Source organism: Nicotiana attenuata, chromosome 7, assembly GCF_001879085.1.
Source record: "Nicotiana attenuata strain UT chromosome 7, NIATTr2, whole genome shotgun sequence".
In the NCBI taxonomy this organism is placed as follows: Eukaryota; Viridiplantae; Streptophyta; class Magnoliopsida; order Solanales; family Solanaceae; genus Nicotiana; species Nicotiana attenuata.
In genome coordinates this window covers 12,039,670-12,058,883 of record NC_031995.1, presented here as the reverse complement: position 1 = coordinate 12,058,883, position 19,214 = coordinate 12,039,670, and the positions used below count along the sequence as shown (strand labels likewise).

The 19,214-nt window shown below is 38.4% G+C and overlaps 2 protein-coding genes across 4 annotated transcripts in view; one reads left to right on the top strand and one right to left on the bottom strand.

Moving 5' to 3' along the window:
* The window catches only part of LOC109228697 (chromatin remodeling protein EBS-like), an 8,088-nt gene extending 1,113 nt beyond the window's left edge, over nt 1-6,975 (top strand). The window contains exons 2-6 of one of the 3 annotated variants that reach the window (XM_019393864.1): nt 134-476; nt 603-671; nt 1,886-2,024; nt 5,722-5,776; nt 6,668-6,975. In XM_019393864.1, coding sequence (XP_019249409.1) covers nt 134-476; nt 603-671; nt 1,886-2,024; nt 5,722-5,748 — 578 coding nt within the window. In that variant the 3' untranslated portion in view covers nt 5,749-5,776; nt 6,668-6,975. Of the gene's footprint in view, nt 1-133; nt 477-602; nt 672-1,885; nt 2,025-5,721; nt 5,777-6,124; nt 6,646-6,667 lie in introns of those variants that run through there. The other 2 variants (XM_019393865.1, XM_019393863.1) reach the window with 2 other exon arrangements.
* LOC109228696 (plant UBX domain-containing protein 4-like) lies at nt 10,125-14,434 on the bottom strand. The gene is made up of 4 exons (XM_019393862.1): nt 13,892-14,434; nt 12,356-12,629; nt 10,808-10,903; nt 10,125-10,702 (listed from the first exon to the last, which is right to left on the bottom strand). The coding sequence occupies exons 1-4, from the start codon at nt 14,314-14,316 to the stop codon at nt 10,322-10,324; spliced, it is 1,176 nt and encodes a 391-aa protein (XP_019249407.1). The 5' UTR covers nt 14,317-14,434; the 3' UTR covers nt 10,125-10,321.

Sequence of the window (19,214 nt, the reverse complement as noted above, 5' to 3'; positions counted from 1 at the left end):
CAGCCATTCGCTCCAACCCCCCCCCCCCCCACAACTCCCCCGGACCCCACATAGCCTTTTCAGTTATTTAAGTTTTCGATTGTTGGATGTCATTAGACTGAAAAGATAAACTGTTCTGAACTTTCTTTCTCAGCTGGTGATTGTGTGTTGATGAGACCGTCTGATTCTGATAAGCCTCCGTACGTGGCAAGAGTAGAGAAGCTCGAGTCCGATCACCGGAATAATGTGAAGGTCAAAGTCAGATGGTACTACCGACCGGAGGAGTCTATTGGTGGTCGCAGACAATTCCATGGGGCCAAAGAGCTGTTCTTATCAGATCACTTCGATATGCAAAGTGCACATACCATTGAAGGGAAGTGCATAGTGCACTCTTTTAAGAACTACACCAAATTGGAGAATGTGGGCCCTGAGGATTACTTTTGTAGGTTCGAGTACAAAGCTGCCACAGGGGGATTTACTCCTGACCGCGTCGCTGTGTGAGTTTCTACTAGCTTTGCTCTGGAGCATGAGAGCTACATTTTGCATTTTTAGGTTTGAATTTGAAAGTTATGCTCGTAGTGTCTATTAACACCTGGATACTTTGGGATGTTTTGATTTTGAAGGTATTGTAAGTGTGAGATGCCCTACAACCCTGATGATCTGATGGTACAGTGTGAAGGATGCAAAGACTGGTAAACTGACAATATCGTAAAAATTTATTCCCTTTACACATGAACATGTCTTTTTTGCTTGTATGCATGGAAATCAACAAGCATAGCTCCATTTAATGTTCTAGTTGAACATAAAAGGATATCTTTATATTTGTAATTACTTTCAGTTTAGATCAAAAGCAGCAAAAAAGGGAAAATAAATGTACAGTCACATCAAAGGACTCAAAGCTTGAAAGGGAAACAAATAAATTGTTGCATCTTTCCCCAATTTCTCGTATATCAGCATATGGGGCAAGTTTAGTTGGTTCATTCATGCAGATTTTATCTTCTGAGTGGATTAAATAATTGTATTGCCTTTTTACTGTCCACTATCTACATTATCTTACTATTTCAATCAGGTGCACAACAAACATACATAAATATTTCTTTTTGCAGACTATGATATTTTACTTGCATTTCAGGTAGTCTTTTAGATGAAATTCCTTTGTGTATCATGTAAGCATGAAATGCTGATCCATTTAAATTCGAGCTGCGACTGCCCTTTGTTAAAAATCCAGTTGTGGTAAACTTAAATAAGAAATTTGAGTTTGAATGCTGATATCACCCACGTACGTGTATACATATGTACTGTACCCGTCTATGTCCATGTCATTGCTGAAGTGAAAACATTGTTGTGGGGCATAATTAGGTATATAGATACAATATTATATCATATGGAAGTTCCACCAGAATCTGGATTTGTTCCCAAGTGCCCACGAAGAGAACACATGGGTCCTGACAAGTTTACGTGAAGTTTAAAATGGTTGACTAAAATATCTAGATCCAATTGGTGTCTTTATATCTTAGGAATTGGATGCAAAGCTCTGATGGTGCCAGAAATCTTGTATGTCAAAGTTACATGTGGTTTCAAGGCTCTATGATGAGTTCAGCAATGCCACATTGGTTAAGCAATACTCAGGGCTGTATTGTTTATCTGATATGGCATGGAACTTGAAAGGAAGAGCAACTTCATCAGTGTGGTGTGGAGTGTGAATCAGGGAAAATGAAAATCTTCACATGTCTGTAATTGCCTTCATTGGCTTTGGGTGAAATGTCTGCTTTATTCAGCATCTTTACGTTAGGAGGTCTGAGTTGTCGTGGAGTCTGTTTGTCTTAGTCTAACTGTCCGTGTTATGATTATCTGATAACTGTGTCTATAAGAAAGTCTTCTCTTTTTCCTTGCAATTTTATTGCAGGTTCCATCCCTCTTGTATGGGTATGACCATTGAAGAAGCAAAGAAATTAGAGCATTTCTTGTGTTCTGACTGTTCCGCAGAAGATGATGGCAAACGTCCCTTGAGCTCATTTCATGTTTCACCACCTGTTGAGTCAAAGGTAAAATTTCTGTTACACACACTTGGTAACCTTTGACATGATAGTATTAGTATTATTTGCAGATGTTGTGTCTCAAGTTAATTAACCGACTGTTGTTGTTTGTGAGAGGGTAATGGTGATGGGTGGACTTTTTGCACTATGTTCTTATGTGTAGTCTGATGTTAGGATCATTCTGGACGGAGAAGGTTGCGCTCAGTAAGTGGCGCATATTTAGTCTGGTTACAACAACAACAACAAGCCCAGCGAAATCCCACAAGTGGGGTCTGGGGAGGGTAAAGTGTACGCAGACCTTACCCCTACCTAATGACGGTAGAGAGGCTGTATATTTAGTCTGGATATATCTAATATATCAGATTCTATTACAGTAAAAGAAGGAGAAGAGCGGACCTGAGAAGGAGTATCTCCTAAGTCATTATGTTACCTGCCATTTAATACACCGAGCTACTGATACAATCAACAACTAGTGATCAAACTAAGCTGGTTTCACACTCTCGTTGTCGAGTTCCCCGAAGGAAAGAAATAGGTTCAAAACATGGATGACCCGAGGATGGAGAATGTTGCAAGTTTTAGGCCTATGTGACAGCTTGGATAATATGAACTTAGATCCTGCTGAACAATGTTATACTTCAGATAGGTTCTCCATAGCTAACAAGTGGGAGTACTCAAAATACCTATGTAGCCCGAACTCTCTGAAAATGTCAATGGGTGCATTTCGGATCCTCCAAAAGTAGTACAACTTTGAAGGATCTGACACGGGTGCAACAACATTTTGAAGTGTCCACGCAACATAGCAAAATACTGACTCTTAGTAGTAAGATAGCCTTTAGTGTTAGGAACTGCTTTCACTGACAATAGAAGTACATTGGTTGGGTAGAATCTCACTAGGTTTTACCAACATAAAGAAAATTTCCTCTTTCCCTTTTGAAGTGTCATTTGGCTGGACTTGGGTATGAGGTATGACATGAAGATACGTTATAAAAGTAGGTACAAAGCTGAGATAAAGTTAACGTTTGAGATATCTGTAACTTTAACTAGTATAGGTCTCTAGTATCACATCCGTGTTGCCTTAATCAGTGATTTTTTTTGATGAAGTAATAATAGATTTCAATGCTGGCATCAAGAAGATGCATAATAATACAAAAGTTATGGAAGCAAAAAAGACCTTATTGGCTCAATTACAGAAAGACTATTCTAGTACCAGGGAGCTAGCGAAGTTCAAAAAGTTGTCAGGAGAATCTAAGGGGGAAAGGCAATGCAACTATAAAGATACAAAAGACATCTAGCCTTGAGGGAATGATTTGGAGTTGATGAACCTTCAAAACATCTGTTGTTCCTTTCTGACCTTAATCAGTGAATTAACTATGCCTCAATCTCAAACTAGCCACTATATCATCCTGTATATTCAATTTAGAGGATTATCATTGCTAGACTATTTTTCTGGTGGCCGTGAACCTACCTCAACCCTCTAAGTTACTGGAAATGCTCACATAAGAGAAGTTACCCTTAGTATTCGCGTTTTCTTAGTGTTAAGGTATTTGGTTTTCTTTTATTAGCGTTAAGGTCTTGGAGAAGGATCTAATAAGGTGGGGAAAGGAGGGGGGGGGGGGGTACTCTTCTAGGAAATGACAATGTATTCGGAATGATTCAAAAAAAAAGTTGGGCAAATACATGTTACATTAATCTAGGAGTATTCTGGAACTCTACTTCCCTACTTTTGTATGATGATGGGTCATTTGGTTTTCAATCAAGCTTGTGAGTACTGTATCTGATTCTTTTAGAACGTGTGTGATAACTTATTTGGAGATATAAAAAATTCTAGTAGCCTTTTGGGTCGTCGTCTTTTTTACTGTACTTTGGAAACGATGTAAATTGTTGCAGAGGTCTTTATAAAAAAAAAGGAAGAATTGTTGCAAAGGTTAAATCTCAAAGACGAATTCCTAGATATTGTTCTAAGCTTCTATGCTGTCTAGAGAGTTGCATATTACTTTCATTTATTCAGCTTTAAATTTGCATAAAATATGTAGACTCTGTAAGCTTGCACTATCAGAATAAAATATGTAGGCTTTGTATAAGAGGAGTTAATTAAGCAGTAAACTTCTAACTCAAACGTGAGGCTTCAATAAGCTTTTGATGTCATAATGATATCAGGCTGCTCTAGACATCACCAGCAAAAGTTCAAGGAGTGGTCGTCAATAAGTGATGATCATGTTATATGATGTTTTGAGGTGCATATAATCCATGCATTTCATTACCACTTCCTACAAATTCTCACCTTCTGATTCTTGAGATTCCCATAATGTACCCTGGGACAGTTTTGAAGGGATTAACAAGATAAATATATCTACTTCAAAAGTTTTTCAGTTAGCGTAGTACTGTTGGTGTGGTTATTCATATTTTATAAGTACGTTTGGCATGCAACTCGTATATGGGGCTCGACCTATCATATCAATAAAGTATTAACTTGTAGAATGTTCTATATGTTGTTTAATTCATTTCTTGAGTTGCTTCGTGTAATGCCTTATTTGTGCACTCTTCTTCCTTCTTCATATATTTTTTCTAAAGTCGAAGGGGTATCCAATATTTTATAGCTGAGGGATCTCAGGAAGTTTGTATGTCAATAATTTTGGAGAAAAGGAATCACTGAGAACTTGCAAACCACGTTGGCAAGACCTCGCATCTCTCGTCTTCCCTCCCCCTAACCCTTTTGGCACAGAGAGTTCTGAACCAATGCTTGTCAAAGTTGATTTTAGATTTGGCTCCTGTGCACTATGAGACTCGAGTTTCTTAAGGTATTGGGTTTGAGGTAATTGATGTCGATATTCCTTCCTACATGGTATTTTATGTAAGAATTAAGAGGGAAGAAGAGTAGATTACACAGTGACATTTAATGTAGGGAAAATGCCAGATTTGTCCCTCTACTTTAGGAAATTATCCACGTTTATCCCTAGTTCTACTAGTTCTACTATCCGTCCAAATATGTCCCAGTCCCACCGTTAAGAAAGTAAACAAATTCGCCCCTAACACTAACAGAGTTCCGACATGGCACCGGGACCCTTCTCTTTGACTGCCAACTAGGCTAATTTTCAACCCTAATTAAAAAGAACCGTTCCTAGAACTAGGGACAAATGTGGATACTTTCCTAAAGTAGGGAGAGGGATGGCTGTTAATGGGACAAGTAAACATGGGGGTTGTTGATTGACTTCTCAGGTTGTTGATTCAAATCTCCTATCGTCCTGTAACAGCAAATGTTTGATAGAAATGGTTGGTAATTGGGGTAATATGAGTGGCTGACTGTTAGAAGGAGAGGCGGATATGGGGTGAGAAGAGAGATAAGTTGGGCATGGGAATTGGCTGAATAATCATGTTGAGCTATTTATTGAAATATTACCTGCTGACGTGTAGATAGGAATTAAAAAAGACTACATATGCATCCATGTACATCTTTCTATGTGCCTCAAGTCGCATCGTTTTATTTTTGATAACTGAGAAATCAGCTATTTTCAACTTTCAAACTCGGTCGATAAGGGCCCTTCACCACTGTCAAAGCCTGAATTTGAACTCTCGACCCTTATGTACTACCCACAATGCATCATGACAATGCTATCATTGAAATCTTAGCTCTTGTTTGTAATCTTGATTATAGTTTATCTGTAGTTGGCAACCATTTAATCTAAACTGTCAGTATTCCCATTGCTAGGTGGAGTCAAAGCGAAGGAAGAGATAAATAGCTGACCTTGATGCAGTATGAGGAGGTACGCATTTTCTTGCGTACTAGCTCTGGCATTGTTGTATGTGTTATCAAATTGTTTAGCACTGAGAGAATACTATCCTTTTTCCAAAAGCCAGAGACACTTCTTTATTCACTGTGGTAACTTGCTATTTATAAAAGTTTGTGCACTAGACTGGTTGTCAACTGAATGCAAATTGTGTGGCCTAAATGAGTAATAACTGGATATTGCCGAGTCTATCAAAAGATGAATCTTAAGTGGTAAAAGTATCATAAACATTTTAAGTCTAGGTGTCTTTTTCTATGTTCATTTATTTCATAATTATGACTTTCCTCTTCCTGTGTCTTCCCTTATTGTTCTTGAAAAATGTAGAAGTAGGATTTCTGGGTTAGATGGGAAGCTGGATGTATGATGACAAGCCTCTAAGAGCTGATCAAGAATCGTACTGACGAATAAGAACTTTTCCCGTTTGCGAGTTGCAATATCTGGAGTCCTTATTTCATAGCGCTATAGCATTTGCTCTATCTATATCTTAGATAGCAAACAAATTGATTTAGTTGCTCTATCTATATCTTAAATAGCAAACAAATTGAATTAGCACTTCTCAGATCAGGCTAGGTTAGCCTCTCAAGCGAAGTTGGGGCGCCGAGGCCATGTATGCGCTAGCAATTGGTACATAGGAGCATGCAATATGCAGATGCATATTGAGTTGGTTAAAATTGGTTAAATGAGTTGTGATCTAATTCAATTAAATGTTCATGTGAATTCGTCGACCGATGGTGATCTCTTGATCTCTGTCCTGACAACATGCTTGTAAATTAGTGCCAGAGAGCTTGCTTCATCGTCTGAAAATAAAGTTATTTTTGCTACTTAGTTGATTCTCTTAATTGATATTTGTGTGCGTGCGCGCGCCAGTTTCTATGGAATATGTATAAAGAAGGGAGTTGGGGGAAGAGGGGAACGAGCATGCTAAAAAAATCATACAAGTTGGATCTGAGGAGATTAGTGTGTACGCAAATCTTATCCCTACCTTGAGAAAGTAGAGAGGCAGAATTTCTCCATTCCAATGACTTAAATTGATGCAAGATATTATTATTTTCTTTGAGATTGCAATTTGAGTAGTAATTACACAATTTGGTTTGTTTGTCTGATGATGTAATTACTTGGTCTAATATATAGTCTATTGTAATTGAAGAAGTGCGATCATACTGCAGTTTCAAGGAGAGTGGTTAAGAATTGCTAACAATTGCATGCTATTGTAAATACATTTTAAAAAGGCAATTTTTCAAATTTCTGTCTTATATTTCTATTTATAAATATAAACTCTTTCTTAAACATAATTTTTTGGCTATTTTTGGAAAATGAAGTACATGTTGAATTTTTAATTATAGTGACAAGATTTGGTCAAATAATGACATTTGGAATTGGATCTCTGACTAACAAGTCCAAATCAAAACTCAAATATAATTAAACAACAACAATTACGTCAAGTTGGGATTGTTTATATAAATTCGCACTTGTTTGTATAAAAAAAGGTTGGTTTAAATTTTTATATTCATTTTAGAAAGTAAAAAAGTATCTGATAATGTAAATTCCGCTTGCGAACAAATATCATGTTGAGTAGCTACCTTAGGAATCAGCCAATAACATTCATCATATTGCAACACCCTGTGAAGCTTTCCAACTTTGCACCAAATTCCTCATAAGAATTATTTAGAGCGTAAAAAGTAGTCATTATTTAAATAGGAAATTGATAATAATAATAATAATAAACCTATTGTATGAAGAACTTTACCTCTATCTTGGTATACGTTTTTTTAAAACAAGTATGAAAAATAAAAAAGCCAAGATGAAAATACGAAGAAAAGTTAGAATGGAAAATTCACGACTATCAAATTGATGTGTAGAGTTAAAATTACAGTAATTATTAAACGTGATTTTGATAAATCCCAAAACACGATATATCCATTGATTACATAATCTACAACTCATTCGTCGGCAAAAAACCAGAATAGAAATATTCAGATAAACAAAATAACAAACATCTACCTATGATGTCATTAACATAGAATTTTGTTTCTGCTGATGAGCTTCACGCCAACGTTTGTGCAGCTTCTCTTTGGACTCAATCAATTCCTTCTTTTTGGACTTCAACTTTGACAAAATTTGGGGCAAAACATGTTTCGGATCTTCCTTCAGTCTTTTTATAACAAAGAAACTTTGTTCTTTGTATTCTTTCCTAATGCAACTGAGACTCACATCACTAAAATAATTGTCAACAATATCAATAATCTGATGCTGTTGCGTTGAGTCCCTCAAGATATTCATTAAAGCCTTTGCAGATTGCACAGTTGTTCTCATACGTGACAAGTGAACGTCAATTTCAAACATCTCATCTTCCATTCGCATGTAAATATTTCGTTCCTCTGCAGTTTTCTGCCTTTTGGCTTTGATTTCTTCACTACTACTACTTGGTGAAGATACATTCTCTTCCTCCCTTTTCCTCTTCTTAATTTTCAAAACTGACGCAAACTCATCCATCAAATCTTGGTTTTCATCACCAAAGATTTTCGCAATTGTATCATAAGCCTCGTTATTCGAAAGTTCACTCTTCGTCAAAGCCTTGATGATCTTCAAGTATGCAGAAATAACACCTTGATTATGAGCGAATCGTTTCTCCAATATGTTCTGAAAATTTAATGCAAGATTTTAACTTGTCCATATCTGCAACGACAATATTGTTGTTTTCGAATTGTTGGAAAGACAAGAACATAGGACATCCATATAGCAAATCGTCGTGTCCTTTGAACAGTGTCTGCAACTCTAAAGCAGCAGTTGGTCCGTCCAACTTTCCTCTAACAAAACTACTAAGGAGTCGAAAGTAGGAGTTGTATAAGTCAGGGTGGGACATTACACGCCGATTGAAGGAGATTGCTGCGCCATCGCTAACCGTGTTTTTTTTTTCTATAATAAAAGAAGAGTTAGATTGTGAGGGAGAGAACGAAGCTTCTCCAGATTATATAGAGGAACTCAATCCTAATTACTCTAGGAATATGTTTTATAGGTAGGAAAGTCTAACAACTCAATCCTAAATACGCTAGGAATAGGTTTTCTTAATTAACTTGGTTTGACTTGTATACACGGATTTACAATAGCAGATCATTCAAAACCAATTAAAAGTAACGAAAAAGGGTAAGTAAACTATTTATTCATTTAGTAAATTAGTTACTAAGAAAATATGGACATAGTTGGATGAATAATGACAAACTGACAATTCTAATTGCTTTAACCGGAGCTAAAGATATTCAGTTATTCCATCTAAATTGATATTGAAATCATGTTTTTCATTCAATAAAGCTGGTTGCCTATTTTACTACAATTTCATGTACATTTTTATATTGAAATTAGATGCAAAGTTGTTAATTAATTTTTTATTTTTGGTTTTTGCAAATAAACTTCTCTCAAAATTTTGATAATCTTATTTTATTTCTTACAAGAGAAACGAGATATTTTTGATAAACGCTTCTCAGGCGTAATTTTAGTAAAAATAGCACGGGCTAACCAGTTTTCGGACTGGTCATTAAAATAGCCAGCGTTTGCAAATTCATTGAGAAATAGCCACTATTTTGCTGCAACACGGAAAGTTCCAGCATAATATACTAGAGAGCGGTGCACCTGTGTATGAACTTCCAAGCATATTATGGTGGAACTCCAACACGCAGAAAGTTCCAGCATAATATATTGGAGATTGGAGCATCTGTGTATGAACTTCCAGCATATTATGCTTGACCGATATATTATACTGGAAGTCCAGTATCTTATACTGGAGTTCCAGTATATTATATTGGAATTTCAATATATTATGCTGGAGTATTTTCCGAATTTTGAATAGTGTTTTTATTCAGATTTATCTTTACATGAAAAGTGGCTAAATTTCGATTACTTTTGAAACTGTGGCTATTTTTGAATGGCCACTTATAAATCTGGCTATTTTTTAATTTCTCCCGCAATTTCATCACGGAATTAGAATAGTTTAATTGATTGGTTTAACTCAACAAAATTAGATCGAATTTGTCATACCTTTTTTGCTCTTTTTCCTTGTTCTTCATATACTTTTTCTAAGTGAAAGGCGTAGCCCAATCCATTTTACAGTTGAGGATCTACAGTACTTATAAGAGTTGATCAAATGACGGAGGACAATGGATAACAGTATCTAAAAATGGGTTTGCCTGATATTTAATAGTTGCAGCTGTTTGGACGTCAGATGTATGTATTTTGATGCCATATCGTATACCAAGGTATTTATCTTACCACAGCAACATGTAGTATTGGTGACATTTGCAACTCAATATGCAATAAACAAAAACTTAGCTAATGGAAAGTAGAAAGAAATTTCTGATTGCCTCTCAACTTCAAAATATAAATTCATCAGTAGGCTCCAAGAAAAACATCAGCTAGCCCTGGAAGTTACTTTGTGATTAGGAGTGTGTATATAGTTTAAGTAGAGAGGTAAAATCAGCACGGTTCTTGGTGTAACTGCAGCAGATATAACATAAAATGTGTAACCAGCTAAAGTTTCTGGATTACAACTGAATTGGCTAGGCCGGCTTGCTCTATTGTCTGGTCCAGATCTGACAGTTGTTTGGGAGGAAAGCCTACCGTCTGCAGTTGATAACTCCTTGGTCCTCCAGGCCTTGATGCATCAATAAACCCTCGAATATCTCTGATTGTGTGTTGGAAGTTAAACCGAGAAACCATTCGTGTACCATCTGCCAATCTCAGTTGAATTGAGGTTGACGGCTGCGATTGATCAACAACTAGGCCCACTGATGGGGTTGGAGCTACGGTGAATGATGAGACAGCACCAATTGACTCAACTTGTTCAGCATTGCTGGTGCTACCTAAGGTTCTTCCCACACCCTGAAATGTAGCACGACGCTTCTCTGGTACCTGCAAATAAGACCAAATAAGAAATAAAAGAAGAGCCACTGTGAAGGGCAAAGATTTTTAGCAGCATAATCGAGACCCTTTGCTATTAGAGGAATAAGGACGTACAGGGCAGTCCTCCTCTCTCCTTGTCAGATTAACTCGCACAGATGTCCTCCTATCTTCTGGCTCAAGTTCTTTTGGGCATTCAGACTTCCGGATACTCTGAATTACAGATACCAAATATTAAGAGCAACTCTGGAGACAGAGAAAAACTACAAAGCAAAAGCATAAACAAGCAAAGCTCATATTGGTTGGTTCTGCCTAACAAGAAGATCATAAAATTACATAAGAGATTTATCCAATTCCAACAAGAAAAAAGTCTTGTGAAACGGTTATACAGAATATCAGAATTTAGAGCACTCTGCCCAAAAAAAAGGGAATAAGAATTAAGAGCTTAATTCACTGATTTAAGTTCAACTAGTCAGAGCCATCACACAAAAGAAAAGAAAAGGGTTAAACTTGGGGATATTATGTTTTTACTTTTCCCTATGTGGGGATTGGAGAAAATTGTAGACGACATATATGTTCCAACATGAAAGTTGCAAAACAGTTTCATGATTAAACATGGCTAGGACACAACAAATGCTTCTCGATATATGCTTCTAGGGAGCACCTAAGACACCCTCAAATTTATTTCTTCAGCTCCTTCCGGTGAAAGATCATGGACTAAGGAAATTCACTACTATTGTTGCAAACTTTCTTCCATATCACTACCATACACGTGATTACCTTCTCTACACATCATAACACTTGAATGGTCTGTGTCCAATTAAAGTCCACTACTTGTTACTTGTATTTAAAATTTCTCTTTCCGAGATGAGTTTCAGTTAGTCACTAACTTTAATCTGAGGATGTATGTTGGACACCACGATTAGGACTATAACATTTATGTATAACTAGAGGTCTGAGTCTGAAGCGCTTGAAAGCAAACAAAATGTAAGGGGTGTTTTGGCGGAGGCTTTTTTATGAGGGAAACCATGAATTCAATTCTCACACATAGCTACAGGAAGTAGGAATATAGCTGACGGAGTAGGAGAAGCCTGCATAATGTAAAGACTGCTTTTTGGAACCTACAACGTGCCTCTTTTTTCAATTTTCCACATGCACAATACTTCAAAAGTGAACAAATTTCGAGTTGTACAAGATAAACAGTAAGCACAAGGAATCCTCTACCTACTCCAAAGGTCATTCTATATGATAATTCCTAATAAAACCCTTGAGTGGGTCTCCGTGTAAAGTATCTCTTTTTTGTGAAGTTTTTGTGTTCTATAGTCTGAATAATGCCATCACATTAACTAGTTTAAAATGGAGGTTTTGACTATTGAAACTGCAAGATCCAAGTTGTGCCCAAAGACCTATCTCTTGCACAAGGTAATATTGGACATAGCCTATTTTAAAATGCGAAGTTGAATTGATTAAGCTTTGGTTGAGTTATGGTTCATCTCAGTTCAACTAAAAAAGTAGAATGGCGCAAATTTTATGAGACCCTATTTTAACAAACGGAAGTTTAGTTGACTTGGCTGAAGAGAACCACAATCTGTATAGTGAATATAAAACCATAAAGATGAAGAACTACAGGTAACATTCAAAAGGTAAAATCAAGATTGACATTACCTCTAAGAAAGAGGCATTTTCTGGATCATCGAACCTCCGCAAGGGCCCGTCATCTATAGTGAACCCATTGATCCAGAAAGTGATAACATGAGTAATACTCTCAGGTGGCTGAGGAGCAGCAGACACAGTCTCACCCGTAAGTCTTCTAGCAGTTCCAGAAAAACTTCTAGAGCCAGAAGACGCAGGAGGTGCTTCAACAGCTGCATATTGTCTAGCTTGATCGAATATTGCATCCACATTATTTGCTTTAGATGGATCTTGAACAAGCATTCCACTACAAAAAGACTTTGATCAGCAAATTACTAATGAAAGTGCACACTGCATCTCCACAATACAAGGCTGAATAGTATTCAAGTGTATCAATGTAACAGAACATCATAAGAACCAGGAACTACGCAATTAAAATGCTTGCATTCTCCGTCTCACAACAACAGAACAAGAAATTGGATGATGTAATACAGTGAAAGATGAAGAGAGAACCTGTAGTTAAAAGGATCTCCATATGCTCATGGACCAGAAACAAATCCTTATACAGCACTGCATGTATAATTTTTTTGATAACGAGAACCGCATGCTTAATCTTTCATATTCCAAATTTTTTAGAAGTACTTAAATACATGAACAAATCATAAAGCCCCTTAAACCCAACCTCAACCTAAATCGTGAATCTCACGACATCATAATCATAGGAATACTTCCAATAGTTATTTATTTATTTGATGACCGAGAAATCTGTCTGGGCCCAACCATTAGGACCAACCGCAGCCTTCTCCACTTAAAATACCAGGCTTAGTTCGCATGGTGCAGGAGCAGGACTCAAACCTGTGACCTAAGGTCATTAGTCCAGTAGTCCCTCAACCTTGACACTTGATTAAGCCATGGGGGTAGGATATTTCCAATATTTACACCACCAAGTGGCGAAAACATGTCATATAGGACACGCTAGCAGGAAAAGCACATTGAACCCACAAATTAGACCCGACCCCATACTTCAACAAAATTTGAACCTGATGGTGTCTCAACTCTTTACTCTTATCACCTCCTTCTTTAACTAATAGGCCAAGGGTCCATTGGCTTAGAGCAAAAAGTTACAAAGCACAAACATGTTACATTGATAGTGATAAGCAACTATATAATGCAACATTATGATTTCATGATACATAATGCAAGGTACCCAAGGGTGTGGCATGGTCGCGGAATGAAGATTATGGAAGACTAGGAACCAAATCCTAGCAAAGGCAAAAAAAATAAATGATTTTGTTCTAATCCACCTAAGCATTGGTAGGTGAAGTTACCCGGTACCAAGGGGGAGGATGCAGGTAGCCGATTGCATAGTCAAGGTGATGTTTTCACATATTCCTCGAATTATTGCCTCAAATTTCTCCAATACTAAATTCAAAATTATCATACTCAAACACTTTCTCCAATATTTAATCAAAAACAGAAGTATAACATAAAGACAATTACTTTATTACTAAATATGGAAGAAGCAGTAGAAAACCAATAGTAAAGTAGCAGCAGCAGTAGCAGTAATACCTTTTTTCTCCACCGGTATAATACTCTTGATGCTCATCGGAGTCACTACCAGAACCAGTAACAGGCCGACGATTCAGATCAGAGAAAGTGTGAATTCCACCAGTTCTCCGCCCAGCAGCAGCAGCAGCAGCACCGCTAGAGGTAGGAGGGTTTCTAGGTCGAGGCGGAGACGGGGATCGGGAGCGCGATGGAGAACGGCGTTGGTCAGCGGCGGCGGAAGCAGGGGCATCGTTGTAATCCTCGTCAGCGGCGGCGGCGGGGAGAGTATTGTTCTCGAAGAAAGTGGAGACGGCGGAATCCAAATCGAAGTTGTGGCTTTCGAGGAAGAAAAGGGCTTCGGGTTTTGAAGCAGAAGTGATTTCACAGAATGTATTGACGAGTGCTTCTCTTTGTGGATCGGCGGAGAGATTTGCTTGATTTTCCATCTTTTTCTGCTGTTGCTTCTTCGTCTTTCTCTCCTTCTGCTTCTACTAAGAGTACTAGTATGTAGAGGCAGAGTTTGGTATATATTCCTTTCTTCAGCCAAAGTTGGAGAGTTCGAGTCTCTTTACAATTGGATTTATTATGACTTGTAAGGGAAGAAAAGCAAAAACGTTAATATAAAAAAATAAATTGTAACGACCCGACCTGTCGTTTGGAGCCCTAGCGCGTCGTTCAGTAGTTTGAGGCCCTGAGTAGCTTCACTTCAGGCATTATGACTTGTACGCATGGTCGGAATTGAACTCCGGGAAGTTCGGAGTTGATTTGGAAAGTGAATTCTCATTTCGGAAGCTTTAAGTTGAAAGAATTGACTGAGATTGGATTTTTGAGTAAACGACCTCGGAATCAGGATTCGAAGGTTCCAATAGGTTCGTATGATGATTTCGGACTTGGGCGTATGTCCGGATCGAGTTTTGGAAGACCCGGGAACGTTTCGGCACCTATTGTGGAAGTTAGCATTTTTGGAAGAATTTCATAAGTTTGGGTTGAGGTGCATTTCAGTGTTATCAATGCCCGTTTGGGGTTCCGAGTCTGGGAATAGCTCCGTATGGTGATTCTGGTGTTGGGAGCGCGATCGGAAGTGAATTCGGAGGTTTGTGGGTTATTTTGGAGTCATTTGGCTAAAGATAGAAGTTTAAAGGTTTTTGAGAAGTTTGATCGGAAATGGACTTTTTGATATCGGGGTCGGATTCCGATTTCGAAAGTTGGAGTAGGTCCGTAATGTCGAATATCACTTGAGTGCAAAATTTGAGGTCAATCGGATGTGATTTGATAGGTTTCGGCATCGAAGGTTGAAGTTTGAATTTCTCAAGTTCATCAAGTTTGATTTGGGGTGAGATTCGTGATTTTAGCGTTGTTTGATATGATTTGAGGCCTCGAGCGAGTCCGTAATGTATTTTGGGACTGGTTGGCATGATTGGATGGGGTCCCGGGGGTCTCGGGTGGATTCCGGATGGTTAACGGATCAATTTTGGAGTTTGAAGAAGAATGGAGATAGCTGATATCTGGTGTAACCGCACCTGCGAGGTTTTGGCCGCATGTGCGGAGCCACAGAAGCGGCCAAGGGGTCGCATATGCGGTTTGGGCGAAGGGGTGCAGGGACCGCAGGTGCGGCACTTTAACCGCAGATGCGGGAGCGCACCTGCGTCGAGGAGACCGGAGAAGCGATTTTTGGCCCTGAGCCTGGGATCGCAGAAGCGACACGTGCGCCGAGAAGCGAGGGCCGCAGGTGCGGAAAGGCTAGAGGCAGTGTGTTCTTTTAAAATCGGGAGATGGTTATTTTTCTCCCATTTTCATTTGGTGTGGGCGACTTTGGAGAGCTTCAAGTGGGGTTTTTTCATCATCAACGACAAGGTAAGCTAACCCCACCTATCTTGAGTTAAATATATTGATTGTGTATGAATTTTAGCATGTAATTTGGTAGAAATTTGGGGGTTTGAGGAAAACCTAGAAAATTCGTATTCTTGGACTTTAACCACGATTTTGGTCATGGAATTGAGAGTAAATTATATATTTGAGTTCGTGAGGTTATGGGTAAACTTTATCTTCGAAAGATTTCGAAATTCGGGCACGTGGGCCCGAGGGCGATTTTGTCAACTTTTCGATCGGGGTTAGGAATTTCTATAAATTGGATTATAATGAGTAGTTGATCTCATATTAATGGGTTTACATAATTATTGGCTAGTGTTGGAGCATTTTTGCATCGATTTAAGTCTTTGGAAGGGCGTGGATTGCCGGTTATGGAACTTCGGAGCGAGGTAATTCTCCTTTCTAACCTTGTAAGAGGGAATTGTCCCCATAGGTGAGTTAATTAGTTATGTGCTCCTATTTGTGAGGGCTACGTACGCACGAGGTGACGAGAGTCCGTGCGTAGCTACTATTATGTTTAAGTCCGGGTAGTCTAGGACCCAAAAGCATGCTATACTTGGAATATTTGTAATCTTATTGACAGTTTGAATTGCTTAAATCACATCGAATTAGTAAATGAATTTCTAAAAAGGATTAAACTTCATTTCTTTGAATTGTTAAAAGAGAATTGGCTTTTCTTTGGATAAATTGCTCCTTGATGAGTTCTTGATTGACTGTTTGAATGTGTTTATATACTGTGGAACGAGCCGAACGCCTCGATAGATTAAATAGATGCATCTATGGTTCGCGCCATTCGACCCTCTAGCAGTGCACAATTTAAATATTGTTGGATCGGGCCGTACGTCCTCGACTTGATTTGCGCATGCTTGTATTGCTTGCCTTGCAGTTTACTGAAGTTGATATTGCTTCTTCCCGTCTTGAGAATATATGTATAAATGATGAAAAAGTAAATTGGAAATTTTTCACATAAAAGAAAGAATTATTTACTTGCTTCACTCTATTGAATTACATTCATGTTCATATAAACCCTCGACTTGTTATATTATTGATGTATCATCATTGGACCACTAGTAAGTGTCGAAGTCGACCTCTCGTCTCTACTTCTTCGAGATTAGGCGGGATACTTACTGAGTACACGTTATTTTTGTACTCATGCTACACTTGCTGTGCATTTTTGTTGCACGGGCACATGCATCTCAAGCGGCCTAGTGGGCGTAGCAGCATGGCTGACACGGAGACTTAGGTGAGCTGCACTTCTCGAGACGATCCGCAGCCAGCAGAGTCTCTTTCAGATTTCCATATTTACTTTCTATCCTATTTGTATTCCGGGCAGTTGATGTATTATAGTGTTTCCTAGAGATAGCACATGCACTTGTGACTCCGGGTTCTGGGATATCTATGGGATTAGTCGGTATTGAAACTGTTAAAGATAGCATTATTTATTCAGTGAAATTTATTCTTTATTGTTTATATGTATAAAAGAAGTGAATTCAGAAATATTTAAAACGAGAAGTTACTAGTTATTTAGTGTTGGCTTGCCTGACAATAGTGTCCGGCGCCATCACGACCCTTAGTGGATTTTGGATTGTGACATAAATAAGAAGAGAAAGTTTTTTCTTAATTAGTGATTTCTATTTAGGATATTTATTTTTAAACGTATAGAGATCGGAGTTTGTGAAGGATTCATAGATAAGTCAATTAATTTATTTTACTTTTCGCAAATTAATGTGCATGAATGTTTTAGATAATAGGGTTTCAAATAATATGGTGTCAAGTTTTATAATATTTAGCAGTGCACAAAATAGTCTAGGAATGCAATGCAAGATGGTATGTTTATTTAATCAAAATATTGCTTGACTAAGCAACTTTATTTAAATTTAAATTCAGATTGTAATTTTAGAAGCTCCTGCTATTTACAAAAGCTAAACATAATTTGGTACCCTCTATTAAGGGGTAATTTTTAAAAATAGCCAGATTTACAACTGGTCGTTCAAAAATAGCCCAATCTCAAAAGTAATCGAAATTTAGCCACTTTTTATGTAAAGATAAATCTGAGCGAAAACACTGTTCAAAACTCGAAAAATACTCCAGTATATTATGCTGGAGTTCCAGCATAAGTATACTTGAAATCCAGCATATTATACTGAAGTTCCAGGATAGTATGCTGGAACTCCAGCATAATATGATGGAGTTCCAGCATAAATACACTAGAACTCCAGCATAATATACTGGAGTTCCAGAAAGTATAATGGTCCAGTATAATATACTGGAGTTTGGAGCACCAATGCTCCAGTCTTCAGTATATTATACTGGAGCCAGCAAAGTATACCGATCCAGCATAATATGCTGGAGTTCATACACAAGTGCACCGAACTCCAGTATATTATGCTGGACCTGTAACGACCCGACCGGTCGTTTTGCATTTTTGAACCCCGTTCCCTTAAATAAGACTTCCCACACTTTCTTTAGCTAATTCATGACTTGCGGGGACGGGTGGTTCGGAAGTTAGAAGAGTTTTGAGCAAGAATAAGTTTAGCTGCTTCTTTAAGTTTCTTTAAAAAGGCCAAGTTTGACTTCGGTCAACACTTTGGGGAAACGGACCCGGAATCGTGATTTGACAATTTCTAAGGGTCCGTGGGAAAATATGGGACCTGGGCGTATGCCCGGAATCGAATTCCGAGGTCCCTAGCCCGAGTAATGAATTTTTATGTGAAATTGTTAAGTTAAAGTTTCAAAGGTTTAAATAAACTAAGAAATCATTGTTTTCCTAGGTATCGGGTTCGGATTTCGATTCCGAAACTTGGTACAAGTCCGAAATATCAGTTAAGACTTACCTGTAAAATTTGGTGTCAATCCGAGTAGTTTAAGGGCGTTTTGACCCGTTGGAGGAGAATTAAGAACTTGAAGTTCAATGATTTGATTCATTTGGTTTTGGGGTTGATTCCTCGATTTAGCGTTGTTTTGAGTGTTTCGAGGGTTCGAGTAGGCCCGCCTCGTGATTTCAGACTTGTCGGTATATTCGGGCGGGGCACGGGAGCCCCGAGCGTCAAACGAGCGAGGCTCGAGTGAAGTTAGAATTTGGAAAATGACTGAAGCTTGCTGCTTCTGTCATAACCGAATCTGGGGTTCTTGGACCGCAGAAGCGGGACCGCAGATGCGGTCATTAGTTCGCAGAAGCAGAGAAGGGGCAGGCCAGGGGAAACCGCAAAAGCGGCCCAGGGACCGCAGAAGCGGTTCCGCCTATGCGGCCCCCAGACCGCAGAAGCGGTCGAGCCCCAAATCCCAAAAGCCGCAGAAGCGGCCAAATCCCGCAGAAGCGGATTCCGCAGAAGCGGAAATACTTCCGCATATGCGAAAATAACTGGGGGCAGAAGGGTTCATTAATACGAACCCAAACTCATTTCATCCACATTACTCTCAACACTTAGGCGATTTTGGTGATTCCAAAGAGGAGGTTTCAACATAACATTGCAAG